A 22,250-nucleotide genomic window follows, 5' to 3' on the forward strand; every position below is an offset into this window, starting at 1 on the left:
TTGAAGCATATGATTTTGAGGATCCTCACCGGTAATTGGAGAAGAAAAATGGAGTGTAGAAGAGAATATGGGAAAGGTACAGTATGCGGTGGGCGAGGGAAATGGTGAACATAAATGAAATATCCCACTATTTTCAAACATACAAAATTAATCAAAATATTTTAAAAAATATCATATAATTTATTTACGATAGATATTATATGTATATATATTTATAATGATAGATATAATTAGGTACTTTATTTTGGTGTATTATGATGGAGAATAGAGTGATATTTTGTAAATATCTTTTGAAGTTGTATTTTTAAAATAATTTTTCAATAACTTTTAAATTTGTTTTATTAAATTTATAAAGAGGAAACCTTATTTTTCTTTTATGATTTTCTTTACTTTTACTTTTTCTAATGTTTAAATTATTCTTCATATACAGTGTTGGAAGTTAAAAATTACCGTCAATATTATGTGGTTATTAATGAAGCGCGTTAGAGTGGTTTTAGACTATTTGGCATAATTAGGCCTCTATTCAAATAAACTGTGAAATCCATTTTCATTTTTATACTTCGAATTTTATTTTTATTATATTTTTTAAAAATTTTAAATTCAACAATTAAAAATCAATTTTTCTTAGTATAGACGGGGACGGAGGAATTTGAACTTGAAATTACGTGTTGAGCTTTTTGGGTCGATTTCAAAATTAATTTTATTCATAAAAATATAAATAATATAATATAAATACATTTCCACAACTTAGTTGGGATTTTAGAAAGTTCAGCAAAAAAGAAAAAAAAGGTACAAAATGATATGAATATATTTAAGATTTATTGTGAAGGTACTTAATTGAAAGTGACAAAAATATATACCAAAACTCAAATGTTATTTAATCCCTACCTCATTTTAAAGCTACCCCTTTAAGATTGATAGTTGGATTTGCCTCCACCGTTTCTTCTACCTACCCTTTTCCTTTTTTCTTTGGAACCGTTCTTTTCCTCTTATTTATCAATCACTCCCTTCCTTTTTTTCTCTATGCAAAACCAAACTCCCATTGAACCCGATTTAACGTTTTCATTGCCACTCGTCCTCCCCCCTTTTACCAGCCATGATTTCCCTAGCCCCAGTATGCGACCCCCAACCACCCAATAATGTCTCCTCCGATTTCTCATCCTCTCCCCCGCCCTCCACGCCGGCCACCCATGTTTTCCGATCCAAATTACCCGACATTCCTATCCCCGACCATCTCCCTCTTCACAGTTACTGCTTCCAGAAACTCTCCCAAGTTTCCGACCGCCCATGTTTGATCGTCGGCTCCACCGGAAAATCTTATTCCTACTCCGAAACCCACCTCTTTTCCCGCAAAGCCGCCGCCACTTTCTCTAAACTTGGTGTTCAGAGAGGGGATGTTATTATGATTCTCCTCCATAATTCTCCTGAATTTATTTTCTCTTTTATGGGTTCCTCCATGCTCGGCGCCATCGCTACCACCGCCAATCCTTACTACACGGGGGCCGAGATTTCTAAGCAGTTGAAGGCCTCCGGTGCTAAATTCGTTGTTACTTACTCCCGATGCGTTGATAAGTTACGAGAATGTGGTGAAGTTCTCACTATTGTCACCGTGGATGACCCGCCGGAGAATTGTCTGAGCTTCTCGATGGTTTACGACGCCAATGAGAACGATGTCCCGTTTGTGGAGATTGATACGAACGATGCCGTTTCCCTACCGTTCTCCTCCGGCACGACCGGGCTCCCCAAGGGTGTGATTTTGACTCATAAGAACATGGTGTCGAGTGTGGCTCAACAGGTTCTTATTATAAACTTTGTATATAATATTTTGGTTAAAATGTCCATATTTAATTTAACATTTAATCACATTTTTTATACTAATTGATTAAGAATATTTCATAATAATTTAAATAATTTTAAATTCACTATGTATCATCCGTTGTGACAAACAGTATGATAGAATGAAAAGAAAATGGGTAATTCTAGTATATTTGAAAAATATTTAATCATTTATTCATATTGTAAATCTGCAGGTGGATGGAGAAAACCCGAACCTATATTTAAAAAGAAACGACATAGTTTTATGCGTGTTACCAATGTTTCATATATTCTCATTGAGTAGCATAGTTTTGATATCAATCAGATCCGGGGCAGCGTTGCTTTTGATGGAGAAATTTGAGATCGAGTCATTGCTACGACTAGTAGAGAGACACAAGGTGACGGTGGCAACGGTGGTGCCGCCGCTCGTGGTGTCGCTAGTGAAGAACCCGAAGGTTGCAGATTTCAACTTGAGCTCCATTCGATTAGTGCTTTCCGGAGCAGCACCGTTGAGAAAGGAGCTGGAGGAGGCTCTCATGGAAAGGCTTCCTCAAGCCATTTTTGGTCAGGTATGTGGTAATGAAATGACTATAAAGTATGGGATAACTAAAGGCTATTAAGTTTTATAGATGTAGCATGTGAAAGTAATTAAATAAAAAGGAAAAAAGACTTTTATTTTGCAATCTCTTGCGATAAAAGAAAAACGGTAGAATTATGTACCATGGAATCTAATTTTATATCAATGCTATATCACGTTACATACTTTCTCTTATAGAAATGTCTAGTGATATTCACTAAACCAATCAAATTTCGCATATATAAATATAAATGTTATTAGATAGTCAGCAACAAAATAATTGTAAGAAAACATCCTCCGCTTACTTAATTCTATATTCATTTATTTTTAAATAGTATCTTGTTCCAACAATAACTATCTTCTATATAATATGATCAATGAATAATCATTTTAATTAAAGTCAATTTTTAAGTCGTCCGAAAGTTCGGTGATCTTGAATCTATTAAAAAAGAACCATAGTTTTGGTAAAAGGACAATATAAATAGACGTTGAAAACTCGAACCTTTTGAATGAAAATGACATGTTTAATTAACATTAATTTAAAGTTCTTTACTAACTAATTGATATTTGGACATTAATATGTGGAACATGACCTAATAAATAGGGTTATGGTATGACGGAAGCGGGTCCCGTGCTGAGCATGTGCTCGGCTTTTGCAAAGGAGCCACCAATGCCAACAAAATCTGGCTCCTGCGGCCGAGTTGTTAGAAACTCGGAGCTTAAAGTCGTTGACCCACTAACCGGTGCCTCACTCACTTATAATCAACCCGGAGAAATTTGTGTTCGAGGCCCCCAAGTTATGAAAGGTTTTTTTTCTTTTTTCTTTTCTTCTCACTTAATTAATTATTCTATTCGGTGAAATTCTGACTAATTTTTCTATCCATTTTATGAAAATAACTTGAAATTCTTTAAAAGCTATTTTCTTGGGTTGAATAATATAATTAAACTTACTTGTTGAGTCTCTTTAGAAATAATTTTTAGATGGACAATTCACATTATCCAATAAGGTATAATTAGAAGAATAAGAAATGGATGATGAATATAATTAATGTTAAATTGAATGAAGTAGAAGTAATTAGGGAATAAAAGTAGGAGTACACACTGGTGTAGAACGAGTTTGTGTGTTTACCATTAAAATTGTGAAAATGGAACAAAGTACTTAATAATTTTGGTGTTAAATTGAGATGGGTGTGATGATATTGTAGGATATTTGAATGACCCGGTGTCCACGTCATTGACTGTCGATGTGGAGGGTTGGCTTCATACGGGTGACATTGGTTACGTTGACGATGAAGAAGAAATTTTTATTGTTGATAGAGTTAAAGAGATTATTAAATTTAAAGGTTTTCAGGTATAAACTATTCCCTAAAATTCTAATATTTATTTTCTGTTTAATCCTTTTTAACTCTTATTTTTTTGTTGTTGTTATTTACTGAATTTAATTAAATGTTATATTTTTAACTTCTTAGAAAATAATAATAATAATAATTGAAAATTTTTATTTGGTTTCTAAATTTTAAAATGTTATAATAGATTACGGTTATATTAGTTTGAATATTTTGAGATTTTTAGTCGATAATGTGTATTTGTTGTGCTTCTAATTAAGTAATTAAAATAATTGATGAGTTAAATTTTCATTTTAATTTTAATAGTGAGAAAAAATTAGTGAACATTAATCATTTAAATTATTTGATTACTTGAATGCTAACAGACATTACTATTAAAGGATACGAGGCTATAGTTAGTATAGCACAAAGTATTTTAAAAATTGATACTACTTTCAACCTTGTACAATTTAAAATGATCATATGTTTAAAATTATTGGTAATGGTTTATACTCGGTAAAATTATTAAAACTATTTTCGAAATAAAGTATTGTATGATTGTCTATTAGGGTTTGTATTTCTTTCGCGAGAGACAATCATATTTTATTAAATTTCTCAATAAAAAGTTAGTTCAATTAATATATGTATGTACCGGAATCATCAAGGGGTCTATGGTCTAAATCCGCATTCTCCTTTAAATAAAAATAAAATCTCATTTTCTTGGTTCCAATTAAAGAATAGATTTTATTTCTAAACAAATTAAGAAGCAAGACTTCCTAACAAGAGTAGTTTTGGAGTGTAGAATTGGTTCAATTTTTGTGTAATTAATTGACTGACAAGTTGGTTGAGTTATTTATTTTTACCAAATTAATTTTCTATTAATGCAATTATCTTCATATATAAAATCTCTCATGGTATCTGAGGTTCAATCCCCCCTTTGTTGTTGTTAAAAAAACTCTATACATGAAATTTATAAAATTATGATATCTTTTATAGGTGGCACCGGCAGAGTTAGAGGCTCTTCTTGTAACCCATACATCTATCGTTGATGCTGCTGTTGTCCCGTATGTAAACAATTTAAATTTTTCAATTTTCTTTTTTGGGTAATTGCTTTAAAGGATAGAATTGTTAAAAATATTTTCAATTACAGGCAAAATGATGATGTTGCTGGTGAAGTTCCAGTAGCTTTCGTAGTTCCATCAACTCAGAATGGACTTACAGAGGAATCAGTAAAAGAATTCATAGCAAAGCAGGTTTGTGTGCTATCAATTTAATTTCCCTTATAATCAAATTATAATTATAGTTCACGTTTAAATTTCAAAGATAATATGTTTAAAAAAATTTGAGAAAAAAATAAAATGTTAAAACTATTTATTATTTTTCTAATGTATTATTCAATAAAAGTTTATATTGCAAATATTCTTTTTTTTTTTTTAACATTATTTTCACCCTCAACTTTTGTTTTCGATTGAAGTTAAGCTTATTTGTTTAAAACTATAGAAACTACTTTTTAGTTTGACAATTACTTTTGTTTTTAGTATCAATTTTGTTTTAAGTTTTTTTTTTAATTTACTTTTCTTTGGTCTCGAATTTTATATTATTAATTCTAAAATTTCTTGAAAAACGTTGAATTGTTAGTTAAATTTTAAAAATAAAAACAAACTTTTTTTTTAATAGGATATCGTTTCATAAGTATGACATTTTTTATTTTTTTATTTTTCAACACTAAACTTATTTTTTCTCATTTTCTTATAATAATTTGTAATTTTCTTTTTCCGATAATTGAATTCTTAGTTAAATATTCTACAGATGAAAAAGTAATTTTTTAAATTTCAAATTGACGTTGTTTTTCAAATATTGGTAGAAAAAGATAATGCAAAAATAAATATAGAGGTGGGGGATATAGTTACATAATTCTATAAAACTAGAAATAAAAAATCAAATCTATGGCTATATCATAATCAAATAGACCTAGAGCTTTTTGATTTTTCTTTAATTTTGGAGTCATATTGAAAAGACATGGCATATATAATTATTAACTTTTCTTAGAGTAATAATAAAGAAAATTAGTTGTGAAATCAAGTGTTGTTAAATCACAATAAAAGTTCAAACAGTAGTTTGTACAAAGGGAATTGAAGCATTGAATTGATATCTATCTCACGTTGGTTATTTACTTTTTAAATGCAAAACCAACAGGTTGTGTTCTACAAGAGATTGCACAAAGTATATTTTGTGAAGACCATTCCAAAATCACCTTCTGGAAAGACCTTGAGAAAGGAACTCAAAGCCAAACTCTCATAAGTCTTTTTAAAGCCACAGGAATAGAGACATGAAGAGGTAGAGTTATTATTAATTGTCATTAATGCTTGTCTATGTCTATCTCTTCAACCCTTGATTGTATACCAACTTTTGTTATGTGCAATAATGTGAATGTCTTCAATTTATTATTATTAATTTTGTGGTCTTTAGCCATCTTTCTTTATGAGTTTTGCACATAAAAGACGATGTGGTGTGGCCTTCTATATTAATTTTATGGTTCCATTAGAAATTTGGTAGTCTTTTAAAAAATTAGTATATAGTTTTTTAAAAAATTAGTATATAGTTTTTATGGTTTGATCAAACTCTCTTCAATAGTTTTATAAAAGAATTATTATGAGTAGTTTTCTTTTTGTAAAAGCATTTTAATTAAAGCTTGCAGCGAAGGAATCAAATTTTTTACCTTGAAGTTGTTAATATAATTGTTGAGTGTGGATTATTTGAGGAATCAAATTTAATAATTAAAAGAAGAGTAGAAATCAAAAGAGGACCGAAGGAATGGACCCAAGAACAAACTAGGCCTTATCAGCATCGACACATGTATAGCTTAGGCCTTGAGGGATGAAAACCTAGTGCACTAAGTAAGGATGATGGGTCGGTCAATCTCTACCTAAAGATCTACATGCAATTTGCTCGACATAATGGGAAGGTTGTTCATAAGCCTGACCACTAATTGGGTTTAGTTGAAACTCAAGTCGTCATATTCTATGTCAGGTCTCATACATAACATTGTGCACAGGGACTTCGTTGTTATTTTTATTTGTTATTCTCTCGACTGTTTGTCTCCTCTATCTTCTTCTTCTTCTTTTTCACCGAAAGGTTCGCTCTATCTCATGGCCAAATATGAATTCAAGCTATTCACCTTCACTCATAAACCTATTCATATGCTCTTCGACTTAAACATGCGATTAAGCTGAAATAGAACTTCTGCATAAGATTAGCTCACAAATTAAATCCACAATAAAATCTATCAATTACTCGGCTACGGTGTCAAAAACTTGGTTGCTAAGTTGCATGATTGCAATTACTATTCTTGAATATGTCATGCTAGGCTCTAATTATGGTACTAGAGTTGACGACTAGGCTAAGTTCATGCAATAAAAAGGAACATAATCCAACCTATGCATTGCTAATTTCATTAATTATGTGTTGAGTATAAGTTTTCCTCTCTCTTGCCTAAGTATAAGTGAAGAGAGAGGTTTCTTGGGTAAGCCAGGGTCGTGCAAAAGGAATTGGTGATCCTAATGGGTTAATCACGTGTTCTAAACTTATGCGGTATCTATATAGTATGTTGATATGCACAGTATATTTTTATCATGTGTATTTACACAAGTGTGGAGCAGCAAGCTGAAGATGGCGATGGAATGAGGTAAAATGAAATATGAACTCGGGTATTAGGTGATGAAATGCAAGAATGTCTAATTAATTAAGTGTAAAGTACGACACAAAACATTTATTAACTTTAGATTTAAGGTAGCATCCTTTTGATGCTTTAACCATACTTGCTCGCCTTTCGGGATCCAAATACTTAAAGTTAAGAGATGATTTGTGTCTAATCTTTCTGAATTAATCATAAGCAACCAATTCTATATTAAGGCAAGCGACCTCTTGGTGCCTTCGCCAAATACACTCACATTTCTGATATGTATGCTAATAATAAGTTCGACAATAAGATTGCATTACTACAACCCTTTCTTCATCTGCTTAGTTAAATCTGGGTCATCATGCGACAAGCGACGACAGTTAACACTTTATCTTTTCTCTCGAATAAGACAATGTATTAAAGTCTGCATTTAACTAAACAAGACAAATAACACAGACATCCAGATTCTCTAGCATTAACTATGCCTTACGTTATCTACCCATAATTACTTAAACTTAAATGAAGTGGCAAGATAAGAAAATGAAAGAGTGGGTAAAAATCTTTAAGCCTTTCGACCATGAAGTTTTTAGTATAAAAGAATATAAATAAACTACAAATGGAAATATAGGAAAGTGAGGGAAACCGCTGAATATGACTTCTCATATTCATTAGCTCTGAATTTTGCCTTTTACAATAAGGGGAAGTGGAAGGGGAACTCTTTCTCTTTGTTCTAAGCTCTTACCTAAAACAAAGGAAAAGAATGGAGGATGAAGAAGCTTGCTCTCCAGTGGAATCTTCGCACATAATCCTCTTCTTCGAAGATGCAGCTCTATTTGTGGGCAAGGTGTGTGATAAGGCGTAGCATAGTCTGGGCTTTATTAATTCCCCGATAAAATTGCTCTATGCCATAGAAGTGCTTTTCATCCTTTTCTATCATTCATGCCAACCATTTTTGTTTGCTAGTGCTTCAAAGCACCTACTTTCATTCTTCTGATCGCCCTTGTTGGTTGTGTTGTCTCCTAGCCTGACGTTTTATCATCTAGATGCTCTTCCCTTTTCGCTTAAAAACTTACATAAGAACAAAGCTCTTATTTATTTCATAACGCGTAACCATGTCATTTTATCTCTTTTACTACGTGTTTTCTTCTTATTTCATGTGTTAAGACATCATCATTCTATCTAAAATGCTATAATAACTTGTATTTCTATCAGTTATCACTACTTTGACAATAAAAATGATTGAAATGCAACTCCCTAATGCCAAATGGTAATAACAAGTATCTAAGCAATCCAACTTAAGTTCTTTTTACTAGTTCACTTATTTTTTCTTTTCTTTGCTTATTCTAGAATCTTGCCCTCATTGAGGTTTGAAATTATGATTTTAGGTAAGACCCATTCAAACCCCAATTCAGGCTAGGCTAGATTTTCTTAGCACTAACATTGAGTTAGTTTATATATTTATTTATTTACTTATTATTATTTTTATATGAAAGGTGGGGAAATCAGTTGGTTTGATCCTTGTATATGCATTACCAAATTGAATTTTGAGAGGCATTTTGGGGTGACAGCGAACCTATGGACCCAATAACACTACTCTAAGTATGCTAGATCTAGATAGAATAGTCAAGCTAAAAACTCAAGTGTGCATAAGAGATGGAAGAAAATTTTAAAATTATTCTCTAAACCTATTTTTATCATGTGCAATTCTTCATATATGTTAAAAAACTCTAATTAGAGTGCATCATAGGCATGTCATTAAAAAGCACAAAAGCAAGAAGCAAGCAGGTTCTAATGCAAGGAGGGAAAGTGATAGCCTACGCGTTCAGACAACTGAAATTGCATGAACACAATCATCCAACGCATGATCTAGAATTGACAGTCATTGTCCAAGCATTTTGAAGATTTGGAGGCACTATCTATTTTTAGACAAGTGTAATATTTTCACCAACTACAAGAGCTTGAATTACATATTTGATCAAAAGGAGTTGAATTTGAGATAGAGGCATCAGATGGAGGTCATTAAGGATTATGATTTCACTATCACATACCATCTTGGAAAAGCCAATGCAGTAGCTAAGCGCTCAAGTAGAGGGAAGCTAGCCTTGCTAAGAGAAGTAAGAAAGTGTAAGGCCATCTTAAACGTAGGATAAGTTTGGAATTTGATAGCTCTGTTTTAAAGTTAAACCTACATTGGATGAAGAAATTGTTAAACCACAACCTAAAGATCCCGTGTTGAGGAAGTTGGCAAAAGAAGTAAGGTGTGAAAGACAATTAGATTACGCGTTCAAAAGTGATGGAACATTGCTAAAGGAAAGAAGACTATGTTTTCCCACCACATAATCTTCAGGCTTTGAGACTGTCACTTGAATTTGCCCAAATTCAGTCTCTGTAATGTTTGAGGGTGTATGCTCAAGTTGAAGTATCTGAGGTAATTTGGTGCGATGTTCGTTTAACAATGCTATAATTTCCTTCATTTTTTTGGTCCTTGCCGAAGCGAATAAGAAATGAGCTACCTGTTCGCAAAACAATAATAAATATTTCAAACTCAAGATTATTCTGGAGCCATATATGCAATAACTCAGGATTTGAAGAATATAGCAAGCACGATAAAAGAGATCATTATAGACTATGACCTCGAATTTATAAGTCGTCACGTTAGGATTGGAATCAATGGGTATATTTCTATTCAATATATACGAATTTATAAGTCGTTACACATTAGGAATAGCTGAATGAAGTAAGAAATATAGTACCTTTTTTATTATTTTTGGATGAGCTGATGGGTTCACCTTTTGTTGAAGATGTTCATAAACAAACAAATCCAGCAAGTCGTCGGCTTCGTGAACAATAAGTTGAAGATCATTCACCCACTGAGTCACTAAGCCATCTTATGAATAATGATTTTTTCTTTGGATACTGATAGCATTAACAATCTTTTGAGTCTCAACTAGCTCTTTTTGCAGTCGTTGTAGCACGTTCTTGACTTCCCTTGCCAGACTGATCTGCTTAGCCACAAGAGTTAGAACCTTCTTCAAAACTTCTTGCACAGCAAAAGTCCATAAGAACTCAGCCATACTCCTCAAATCTTACTACTCTCTCTCTCTCTCTCTCTCTCTCTGAAGATTTGGATATGAATGAGTTTATGAGGACATTGAGGCTCCAGTTGCAACTCTCATTCAACCCATTTACCAAGTTGCCGATCATTGTACCTTATCGCAATTAGGGTGGCCAATAGTAGGTAGACAAAATTCCAATTTTATCCTAATAAATGTTCAATACATACCATTTGATTTAAAATATATAATTTTGTATGAAACTGTGCCTCTCCCTCCCGAATTATTCACATTTTAAAGTTTAGGACCATATACCCAATAAAAGTAATACCCATAATACAGGAAAAAATCTCATGTAACTAACTAGCAACTCTCACCTCACGAAAATTTGAATGAGTAAAATTGAAACATGTGAAAGTTTGATAGCGTTTATGAAAACATACCTAAAATTAGAAGTAGTGTAGAAAAGAAAATAAAAATGATAAAATAGTTTGAAAGAGGACAAAATTCAGATGGATTCAGATTAAATTAATTGAGTTCTCGTTTGAATGCATATATATATATATATATATATATATACATTCTTTAGCATTCAGATGGATTCAAGGAAAAAACACAGGAACGTCACTTCACCGTGTATTCGACTATTCACAATAATTGATTGTCGGTGGCCATAACAACAAGGACAAAAGTGGAATAAATTAAAAAAATTGGTGGTTTGTTTAATCCAAAGTGGATAGAAGGTAACAGAAGACAAGACAAAACAGCAAAGCATAAATATTCCAATACCACACTGATTGACCCAAAATCTCAAGTTATTACGGGTAAACACAGACAAATTTAGTATAGGTTTAGGGACAGCGTCCTTCAACTTTATCGTCTTTATATAATATATATAAACAAAATTATGTAATTTTTAATATTTGTAGTTAGTTGTGTCATATAAGTATTATCAAAATTCAATGACACAAACATTGAATGAAGTAGAGTGTCATTTATTTACGTATGGAATATCTTCTTTATATAATAAATGGATTGATCATGGAGAAGCAACAAACTTAGGTTAATTTGAATGGGGTGCTACTTCATGATCAGAAGGTGGTAGATTAAGTAGAGAGTATCATGTTGGCAACGAGGACGATGATATTTTAGATCTTTTAACTAGTTTGCAAAGATCAATGATATCGAGGGAAGAAAATTTTTATGAGGGATATGGCTTTTGTTGGAATTTGATATACTAAAACTCGTAGTTTGTAGTTTAAAATTATATTTTATTCAATAAAGTGGTTATTGAAGACTTATTAGTGAAAACAAAATACTATAATCTTGAATCTAATACACTAAGGTCTCGAGGCTATCTAGTGTATACTTGAACTTTATGTAGAAACATAAACGTGGACCAAATTCGAGTATATAGTCCAAACGGTCTATAATGTATGAATAAGGTTGGGCGCCTTATTCTAGGGACACTATGGATGCGACCCACATTGTAGTTAAGTACAAACGATGTGATCCTGAATCATTCATGTAGGGGCATGAGAGTGGGGGCATCCTATGTAAAGAGTTAACATAATACTAAAACCATGAAATAGAAATAGTCACTTTTAAGTTACAACACCGTTGACTGTATAAAACTAACTATTTCGATTATTGATGACCCAGATAACTTAATCTTAATCTTGGGCTAACTATTAACTTCTGTACAAACCAAATTATCCTTAGATTTGCATAGGTGATGGTAGCTCAACGACGCTGGCCTAATAAGCCTACCATTTTAGGTGTAAGATCAGGTGGATGGCTAGGGACATAGGGTGCAAGACAGAATTCATTCCTATCCACTTTTAGGGTTACTAGATAGGTTGTTCCCTTAAATACTGAATCCAAGTCTTGAACAAGGGGACCCACCCTCTCATTGGCCCGAGAGGGATTCGGTTTATAGGTTGGACCTTAAACCAATTGTCCAATAGTGGATCAGGGGGACTTCAGGAAGAAGATGTAATCTTGGGGGTAAAACGATATTTTAACCCAACCGAGGTTATAAACAACCTGTAAAAGATTAACTTACTGATCATGGTTATATTAGATTGACAGATATATATATCTATAGTGAGGGGAGTGCAACTACGAGACTTTAGTGGAATGACTTGCTAGTTAATGAGTGTTAATTAGCTCCGTCTAAAAGGGTTTACCAGTTAATTTCAGATCATTGGAGCCCATGATCTATAGTTCTTTAGGTTCCTCTGTTAGTTTATATGGAATTAACTTAGAACAATATGATGAAATAATTTGAATTATTTGAATTAGGTAAAGAGAGAGAAACCGATGAATATATGTGATATAGCCGTCAGTTATAAGTTTGAGATAGAGATTTATTTTTAAATGTGATTCAAATATAAAAGATATGAATACTAATTTATATTCGGAAGCTCGAAATTGATGGAAATGATAAAAGTTGTAAAATGTTAAAATGTTGACTTTTGACTTTGAAAAGTCGAACTTTTATCGGCTTTATATTCAAATGTGATTTGAATTGCAAAAAAATGAATGTGGATTCATGCTCGAAAGGTTGGAATTAGTCAAGATGGACAAAATGATAAAAAGTCAAAATGTTGACGTTTGACTTGAAAAATCAAAGTTTGGCTTTGACTAGAATGGTCAAATGACCATTTTGCCCATTGACTAAAGTTAATCAGAAAATCCAACATTTTGTTGGATAATCCCACTAACTCTTGGTGGGCTAAGTGGAAGCTCAGGATGATGACACCAAGACCACTAACAAAAATTGGAATGATGATTAATTCCACTAATTGTAAGTGGAAGGTGAGGTGTTGAATTTGGGTAAACTAATTACATGCAATAGTTGCATGTAATTAGGTTATTTAAAGACCATTTTTCTAATTCTTGAAGACATTTGAAATTTTGGTTAATTTTATATTTTACAAAAATTATACCAATGTAATTTCTCTCCTAAATCTCAAACTCTAAAATTTTACCTCCAATTTCCAATCTCTCTCTCTCTTTATTTCCTTCACTGAATGGGTCCCACCACCCGTTCTAGTCCGAAGAATAGTGGATCAACTTTAGTGGAGGTCCCAGTTCGAGTTTGTGAGGAGATTATCAAGGAACCAGAAAGCTACAAAGGTATGATTTTTGTTTTACCCTATTTTTCATTTAATTAGGGTAATTTGCATGTTAATTTCTAAAATAGTTTAGATGCAATCATAGTAGAATTTGATCTTTTTCACTGCGCATGTCTCGATTTTTATCAGTTTTGATGATGAATTTCCAAAAGATGTCGATGAAATAGAAACTAGTAACAATTTGTAGGAGTTGATGAATGGAGCACGTAACCGTTGTAGCTTGGATGTACCAAAATTTCCTTATAAAACTTTTTTTGTTAAGTTAATGAATATGAAGGTTCTCAATAATTGGAGCAACAAATAATTCAATATAGTACTAGAATTGTTGAAAGATGCATTTCCAATCGGTACATTTATACCTACATCATTTTATAAAGCTAAGATAAAATTATGTGACTTAGGTTTAGAATATGATTCCATCCATGATTGCAAATATGATTGTGTATTATTTCGAAAAGAAGTTGCTAATTGTCAAAGTTGTGGAAAAGTTTTTGAAGGAAAGAATATTCCAAATAAGGTTCTGCATCACGTAATTCGATTAATTCCAAGGTTGAAATAACTTTTTTTTTTTATCAAAACATATCGCTTCTGAGATAAGATGGCATAAGGATAAACAAGTTGACACAGAGTGTATGACCCATGTCTGATTTAAGGGGTTATTTTAAGAATAAGAGAGTAAAAGTTTTTGAAGGAAGCATTTTGAGTTGAAATTCATGTTGGAACATGGCGATGCAAGGAGAAAGAGAAGGCGAGCAAGATAAAGTAGGCGGTTTAAGGTTAAACATGAGTTGAAGTTAGGCATTGAGAGTTGGGAAAATTCTTGAAAATTTCCTAACTGTACTTAATGGACCACGTGTAAGAGTTTAAGTTAAGCATGGATTGAAAAGTTATTAAACTTACACGTGTACAACTCTAAGAAAAAGCTGACAAGCTTAAGAGAGTTTAAGGATGAGGTCAGAAGAAAAGTGTTGTTCTGAAAGTTTGCTAAAAGGAGCTAAAAGAATGACTGCTATTAGGCAAGAAGAAGAAGTTTGAAGCTAGGCGTTCTGGAGAAGGGAGTTTAATTAGTAAGTGATTTTTCTCAAAGCGTTTCTAGATTTCTAAAGCTTTCTCTTTATTTCTTTTGTAAAGACTATTCATATTTAAATGTTTATAAAAGAATGATTTTGAAAGAAAGTTTGTCTTATGTGAAATGATCTCGTTGAACGTTATGTTTGTTTGTAAACTATTAGTCTTATTCCTATCAATGAGCTAACTATTATGTGTACATAAGGAGTAAAGGCAGTCATGTAGAAGAGAACTGAATGGTATAATAAAGTTGGCCAATGCGTAAAAGGAGCAATGGGAAATGAACCAAGGAATTCTCCAAGGGATGCTGTTGATGAAAAGGACACCACAGTAGTCTATGCCTGGCACTACAAGAAATCGGACTTTTCCCGACGTCAAAAAAGACGTCGGCATAAAAGACGTCGGGAATAAGAGGTTCTTCCGACGCATAAAGTAAGACGTCGGGAGAAAAAGCTATTCTCGACGCATAAAGTAAGACGTCGGAAATAAGAGGTTTTTTCGACGCACAATTCATGCGTCGGGCACAAGAAGTCAGGAAATAAGGGGTATTCCCGACGCCGTAAGTAATGCGTCGGGAAAAGCCTCACGTGGGAAATAAGGGGTATTCCTAAGGCCTAGGTTTTCCTGACGCCGTAAGTGTGCGTCGAGAAAGGCAAGTAGTGCGTCAAGAAAGGCCTAGGTTTTTCCGACGCAGTAAGTGTGCGTCGGGAAAGGGAAGTAGTGCGTTGGGAAAGACCTACGTTTTCCCAACGCCGTAAGTAGTGCGTCGGGAAAGGTCTAGGTTTTCTCGACGCCGTAAGTAGTGCGTCGGGAGATCCCCTGATTATTATTTCGTTTCTGTTTTACATAGAATTGAAAACGAAAGGGAAAGGGTTCAGAGAAGAGAGAAACATTCGTCGCTATCCGTAGCTCGTCGCCGTCCCTTCCATCGTCGTTGCCGTCCGCCGCCGCAATCCATCGTCGCGACTGCAACTTCAGCTTCAACCTTCCTCCGTCCGTAGCTCGCCGCCAACCTTCTCTTTGCTGTCTTTCAAGTTCTTCTCTCTCCATTCTCACTTTTTCAGGATCCCGTTTGTCACCCTGTAGCTAAGTCAGTCAATGACTTTCAAAACAAATATATCTTAAATGAATTTTTTTTATTCAAACAACTTTCATTGAATGAATATGTGTGCGTCTGTGCATCATAGGGTTGGCTTAACATTGGACAAACAAGAAAAATCTCAAGTTTAATGAACCTTTTCAAGTGCTTTTCTCGAGCTTTCAGTATAGTGTCGGCAAAAAGGTTCCTTAACAAAGCTGCACGGTAAAGCTTGTCAGGGGAGGCTTTCCCGACGCAGTACATGGCGTCAGGAAAGCAGACGAGGCTTTTCCGACGTCGTGGATTGCGTCGGGAAAGACAACGTCAGGAGAGGCTTTCCCGACACGTGACCAACACAGCGTCGAGAAAGCCTATCCCGACTCACTTCCCCCGATCCTTTCCCGACATATTTTTCACTTCTCCCGACGTTTTTCGACGTCGGGAAAATTTCGATTTCTTGTAGTGTGGGAATGGTTCATGCTCCTGGCGAAAAGAATGTGGAAGACTAATGCGTGAGTTTATGATTTGTAAAAGAGGCGATGAAGCCTATTTGATAAATTGTTCTAAATGCTTTGTATTCCAAAGGTATTCTAAAAGTATCACTCATAAGTATTTGACTTACATTTTAAGTTATCCTTTCCCAAATGATTAAGCATTATGGCCAAGTAAGGAAAGATAGGATGGGTTACAACGTGTGAAAGTTGAGCAAGTGATCAAAGTCCTTTTACCTTGTATTTTGTTGTAAATAGGAAATTATTATGTATGTAAAAGCCCTTGTACAAAACAGGTTTGCATGTAAGTTTTGTGGGAGCTAGACAAGATGTTTAAGTCTAATTGTTTAATTCTTATAATAAGAACGCATGTAAAATTATAGAATGCTTGGTTTAAGTAATAAAAAAAACGGTTTGTTTATCAATCATGTCTTGAAGTTGATATGTTTCCACTGCTTATGTTATGTATTCGCATCACATTCATATAATAGTTCGAGTTTCAATTCAAGCACTTAGGTGCGCATTCTGACATTTCACTTAAGGCGTAGGGTTACTCAAGTCGTGTCACATACTGTATAGTGCGTTTTATGATGCGTGCAGAGTGGGGCGTGACATAGAGGACGTTTTACGATATCCAACAAATGATACAGAATAGAAGCACTTCGATAGAGAATTTCCTCAATTTTTTCAGAGCGAAGAAATATTTGTTTAGGTTTAGCTTCAGACGGTTTTAATCCGAGAATATAAGTACTGCATATAGCATGTGCCCAGTAGTGCTTATACCATAAAATGTTCTATCTTAAAAAGTTATGAAAGAATCCAATTTTTCATGTATTTGCTTGTACCTTAGACCCAAATCTCCTAGAAAAGAGATTGATGTATATTTGTAGCCCTTAATTGATGAGTTGAAATAGTTGTGGAATAATGGTTGTGGACTTTTGACTGTATAGATCAGGAGTACTATTGATTACATGCATGTTTGTTGGTGACTTGTCGGGATGGAGTAAGAAAGGATATCGAGCATGCCCTACTTGTAAAGAAGATATGTCATCATTTGGGATAAGAAGAAAATTATCTTTTATGGGACATCGACGTTATCTTCCTTCTGATCATAGTTGTCATTGAAGTTAACAACATGACGAAAAACTTGAACAAAGGCCTCCACCAATTGAAATGTGTTGAGAAGAGATCTTACAACAAATAAAATCCATTAACATTTAGTGTGAAGTAAGCATCCATCTAAGATGAATAATACAAGAAATCGTAACATTAATTGGAATAAGAAAAGTATATTCTTTGAACTTTATTATTGATTTAAACTCCTTTTGAGACATAAGTTGGTTGTCATGCATATTGAAAATTTTTTTGTGACAAATTACTTGGCACTTTATTAAATATTGATGGTAAAATAAAAAACAAAATCAATGCTCGTTTAGATCTTGAATATTACAATGTATGAAAGAAATTACATTTGCAAAGGCAACCTAAGTTGGTAAAACCACATGCTACGTATACATTAATTACTAGAGAAAGAATAGACTTTTGTAAGTTCTTGAATGCAGTTATTTTTCGTGATGGATTTGTCTCAAACATATCATGATGCATAAATATAAATGATGGAATATTATGGGGACTAAAGAGTCATTGCTCTCACATTTTACTCCAGTGACTTAATCCTATTGTTGTACGAGTGTACTTACATAAGGATGTGTGTACAACTATTGTTGAGTTATGTAATTTCTTTTGTTATCTGTGTGCGAAGACGATATGTACCAATGACCTAAATCGTCTGGAAGCTGATATTATGCTCATACTCTACAAATTTGAAAGGATTTTTTCACATGCATTTCTTGACGTAATGATACATCTTGCAATTCATTTACTATTTGAGACAAAGATTGTTGATTTAGTAAGCTAGAGTTTGATTTATCCCATAACGAGAAGCATATGAACATTAAAACAATATGTATGAAATAAAGTTTGTTCTGAGGGTTCCATAGCAAAAGCATTCATTATGAATGAATGTTTGACCTTCTACTCGATATATCTAACAGGAATATAAATAAGATTCAATAGGAATCCACGAAATGTTGACTCCATCAAACAACTTAGTTGTGGGGACTTTGATGTATTTAAACAAAATATGCAACCAATAAGGGGGTCAGTTGTGAGGACGATAATTGATGATAAGAAACACGAATGTGCTATTGGTATGTTCTGAACAACTGTTTTCAAATAGAATCGTATTGCATGTACATTTTGTATAATCATAAGTTCATATACTTGTTTACTTTTCTGTTCATATTGTTTATGACTAAGTCAAAGTTCTTTTTAATGTTTGATATGATTACTAACCAGAGAACATTTGAGCTTAATAAACACCAAAGGAGAGGATGGATTAGACTTATTTAGAAGACACGAATTAGAATTTTCTAATTGGTTTAAAGCACATGTAAGTGTTGTTTTCAGCTTCGAAGTATATATATTTTTTACTATTGAGCTATTATTAGTATTTATTCTAACCCATATAATAATATATATATATATATATATATATATATATATATATATATATATATATATATGTATTTACTACGTGAAAGAGGTGAAACATCTAATGATCTTTACTTCATAGCGTTGGGGCCTATTAATCATGCTTGCACTTATAGTGGTTGCTTCATAAATGCATTACGTTTTCATTCAATATAGCATGACAATTGTCGAGACTACTCAGAATAGTGGAATCATGGCATATGGTGAAACCAAAGTCGATGAAACGTACTATGGTGTATTGCCCGAGGTCTTAGACTTCGAATATCCTAAGTGTAGACGTGTATATCTTTGCAAATGTAATTGGTTTGACATGGATGTTAAGAAGAACAAATTCCATTGTGATTTAGGGTTTAAAATAATCAATGCTTCCCATTTTTTGTACACTGATGACTCATACATACTAGCTACTCAAGCTGTGCAAGTTTTCTACATTGATGACCGAAACTCCACCGTAGTTGAAAAATTGTACAAATTGTCCTGAATAAGTAAGTATGAGGTGTTCCATAAGTTAAAGAATTATATGATGATAGGCTTGAGTTGTCCCAAATTAAAACCATCTGAAAGCTACATATATAAGCATCTAGTTCAATTAGGGTCGATGAATCCATACATCATATTTGATTTTGCATACCAAACATTGAGCCTACTATTGTTTGATCATCGAGAGATAGATAACTAAGAACAATGCTCAATCAATGACGACTTTATAAATGACAAACCTGGACAGAGAATCATCTTCTGAAGACGGATCAGAAAAAATTCAATATTTGGATTCAGATGGTAATGAAGAAAGAGTACATATTCTATAGTTAATAAATTTACTTATGACATGTTATTTTAAAATCTAGCCACTAATAATTGATTTTGTAGCATAATGGTACGTCTAGATAGTGCACAACTGGCATTGACTAAAGTTGAACAAACGAACATTCCACCAGCTGATCCTTCCACTCTTCAAGACGTCACGAGTGTTTTTTTATATTATTATTGTACTCTATAATAATTTTATGGAAAATTGGTTTATTGTTTAATTATTTAATAAAAGTTATTATTTTTGTTATTATTCAATTGCATGTTATTGTATAATTATTTAATAAAAATTTTAGGTAAAGAGATAAAGGGTCTGTTTGGATTGATTTTTGAAGTGTTTAGTTTTTAAAATAATTCATTTTAAGCTAATTGAGGTGTTTCGCATTGGTTTGAAATAATTTTTAGAAAAATAAGATTATGAAATAAATCATTTTAGAGAAACACATTCAACCAAATTCTAAAATAAATGTTTATTTGGTGTTTAATAAGAAATCCCCTCCAAATATTTATTTTTCTTACTATATTTTTCTATTCCTTTTTTCTATCTATTTTTCACGTTCTTTTTTGTTTTTTTATTTTTTAATTTTTAAATACTTTGAATATTTTTTCAATGTGTGTTCATATAAATTTAAATATAGGGATTTGCAAATGTTCCTCTCTAAGCCAAATGTACTTCATCTTAACATCAATGAAAGAAATCATAATGACGTCAATGATTTATAAAGAGGTCAAACCAAACATTTAAGTGTTTAGATTTTAAACTCATTTTACAAAAAAAAAAAATTAAAAAAAAGTGTATTCTTAAAAAAAAAACATTTTTTTTCATGGTCAATCCAAACGGACTCAAAATGTTTAAGGTTTGGTAATTGTTTCTAAAAGAACGTTGAAATTTTAGTTTAAGGAGGTTTAATTAAAACAAGTTTTTGAAATATTTCTAAATTTCTTTAGTAGCTTTGATAAATCAATTTTCTTTTCGGAAGACATGCCATATTTATTATCATCTTAAAATTTTAATAATAATGTTAAACAATAATGATCGCATGTCTTTCTAATAACTATTTTATGAGAAATAAATTATAATTAAAATATATATATATATATATATATATATATATATATATATATATATATATATATATATATATATATATATATATTCAATGGAACATGGTTTTAAATAATTAGCTATTGAATGAAATACAATAATTAGAAAAACTACAATTTATTAATCATGCATATCTGGCAATATGTTATTATATTCTAAATGTCCCAAATTGATTATTATTATGGGAACAATAATAAATTAAGATTAGTATGAGTTATTATTTATAATCATGGGATGGTTATATATGTAGAGAAATAAATTACAATCATATTTTCTTATTAGAAAATTAATAAGAATTGGACTAACCATTTTTGAGATTATTACATAGACATGTGTCATAAATAGTCTAAAATAATTAAATCTTTTTTATCCTTAGGCCTGAGATTATCACAGTATCAAACATAAGGATTAATATATTTTGATGCAATCAAACATTATCTTTAACTAGAGAATTATAAAGGTTGTACATAAATATGTTATGAATTATGTAGTTGACAATGATTAATCAAAATGGAATTTATCCCTCTTGTTAAGGAGAGATATCTCTGGATCCCTCAATTAAGCATGACTGTGGTAATGCATGGTTGTGCTATAAATGAATTAATAAGGGTATTAATGTCATTTATTATTTCAGTATGCTTATTGATCGAGAAAGCAATTGAATTAGATAAGGTGACTTTGTCCATGCCTTATATTCAATTATAGATACCGTGTGATAAAATTATTAAAGTAATAACTATGAGGCCCTGGTTCGAAAGGAAATGAACCTTTGCTGGAAGATTGATTTTGGATAGGTGTTGAGAAGTCCTAAGAGAAAGGATGAGAAAAGAGAGTGGGGCGAAGCGAAGAGAAATGTGTAAGCCAAGATTTTACTGCATGAAGGTAGGCAACATGATAAGGGTAACTTGCGAGGAAGTCATTGCATTGGGTGCCAAGAGCAAGGCGTTTGGCAGGATACTGCATGAAGAAGTATAAACTCCCAAGAGATTGAGGCGAGGAAGTAAACGTCTTGTCAAGCGACATGACAACTCACTGTGGGAAAGGAAACGACAGTTACTTTTTGGAAAGAGAAAAGGATAGTCGGACAATTAAGAGTTTGGCTTCCTAAAGTGATAGGATGTACGTCTCAAGGAAAAGTTAAATCGTCGTTGACGATTAGATTACGTGTTAAGTTTGGATTGGGAGCTTAAAGCGATGATGATTAAAACAACACATACGTGTAAATCATGGAAGTGGCCCTTGGAGATGAAAGACCTTTATAAATAGGGTTGAAAGCCAAAAGAAAAAGGGGAATTTTCGACAAAAGAGACTCTAGTTCTCTAATGAAAGTAAGAGGAGAAGTTCTGAATGCTGAATGGACGGTTCATTCAAATGTCGAACGAAGGGAGAAAGTCAAAAGTCGAGAAGGAAGAAGTTAAGGCTAAGTATGTTCTGTAAGTGACAGGATGACCTGTATGTTTTATTGTGAATGCTACATTGTTTACATTATTTCTCTTTACAAGCATTGTTCAAAGTAATAAATGTGATTTACAAGTGTTACCTATGATTGATTACCA

The 22,250-nt window shown here is 32.6% G+C and overlaps 1 protein-coding gene across 1 annotated transcript; it reads left to right on the forward strand.

Annotated features, from left to right (window-relative positions):
* Nucleotides 1-927: 927 nt before the first annotated feature.
* Nucleotides 928-6,171, forward strand: LOC103501067 (4-coumarate--CoA ligase 2). The gene is made up of 7 exons (XM_008464557.3): nucleotides 928-1,795; nucleotides 2,031-2,384; nucleotides 2,997-3,198; nucleotides 3,598-3,743; nucleotides 4,714-4,781; nucleotides 4,868-4,970; nucleotides 5,914-6,171. The coding sequence occupies exons 1-7, from the start codon at nucleotides 1,097-1,099 to the stop codon at nucleotides 6,016-6,018; spliced, it is 1,677 nt and encodes a 558-aa protein (XP_008462779.1). The 5' UTR covers nucleotides 928-1,096; the 3' UTR covers nucleotides 6,019-6,171.
* The last annotated feature ends 16,079 nt before the right edge of the window (nucleotides 6,172-22,250 follow it).

Source organism: Cucumis melo, chromosome 11 (genome assembly GCF_025177605.1).
Source record: "Cucumis melo cultivar AY chromosome 11, USDA_Cmelo_AY_1.0, whole genome shotgun sequence".
In the NCBI taxonomy this organism is placed as follows: Eukaryota; Viridiplantae; Streptophyta; class Magnoliopsida; order Cucurbitales; family Cucurbitaceae; genus Cucumis; species Cucumis melo.

Coding starts and splice junctions, on each gene's coding strand:
- LOC103501067 (XM_008464557.3), top strand. CDS start 1,097: ATGATTTCCCTAGCCCCAGTATGCGACCCCCAACCACCCAATAATGTC. Junction 1,796..2,030: donor TGTCGAGTGTGGCTCAACAG/GTTCTTATTATA, acceptor GTAAATCTGCAG/GTGGATGGAGAAAACCCGAA. Junction 4,782..4,867: donor GTTGATGCTGCTGTTGTCCC/GTATGTAAACAA, acceptor TTTCAATTACAG/GCAAAATGATGATGTTGCTG.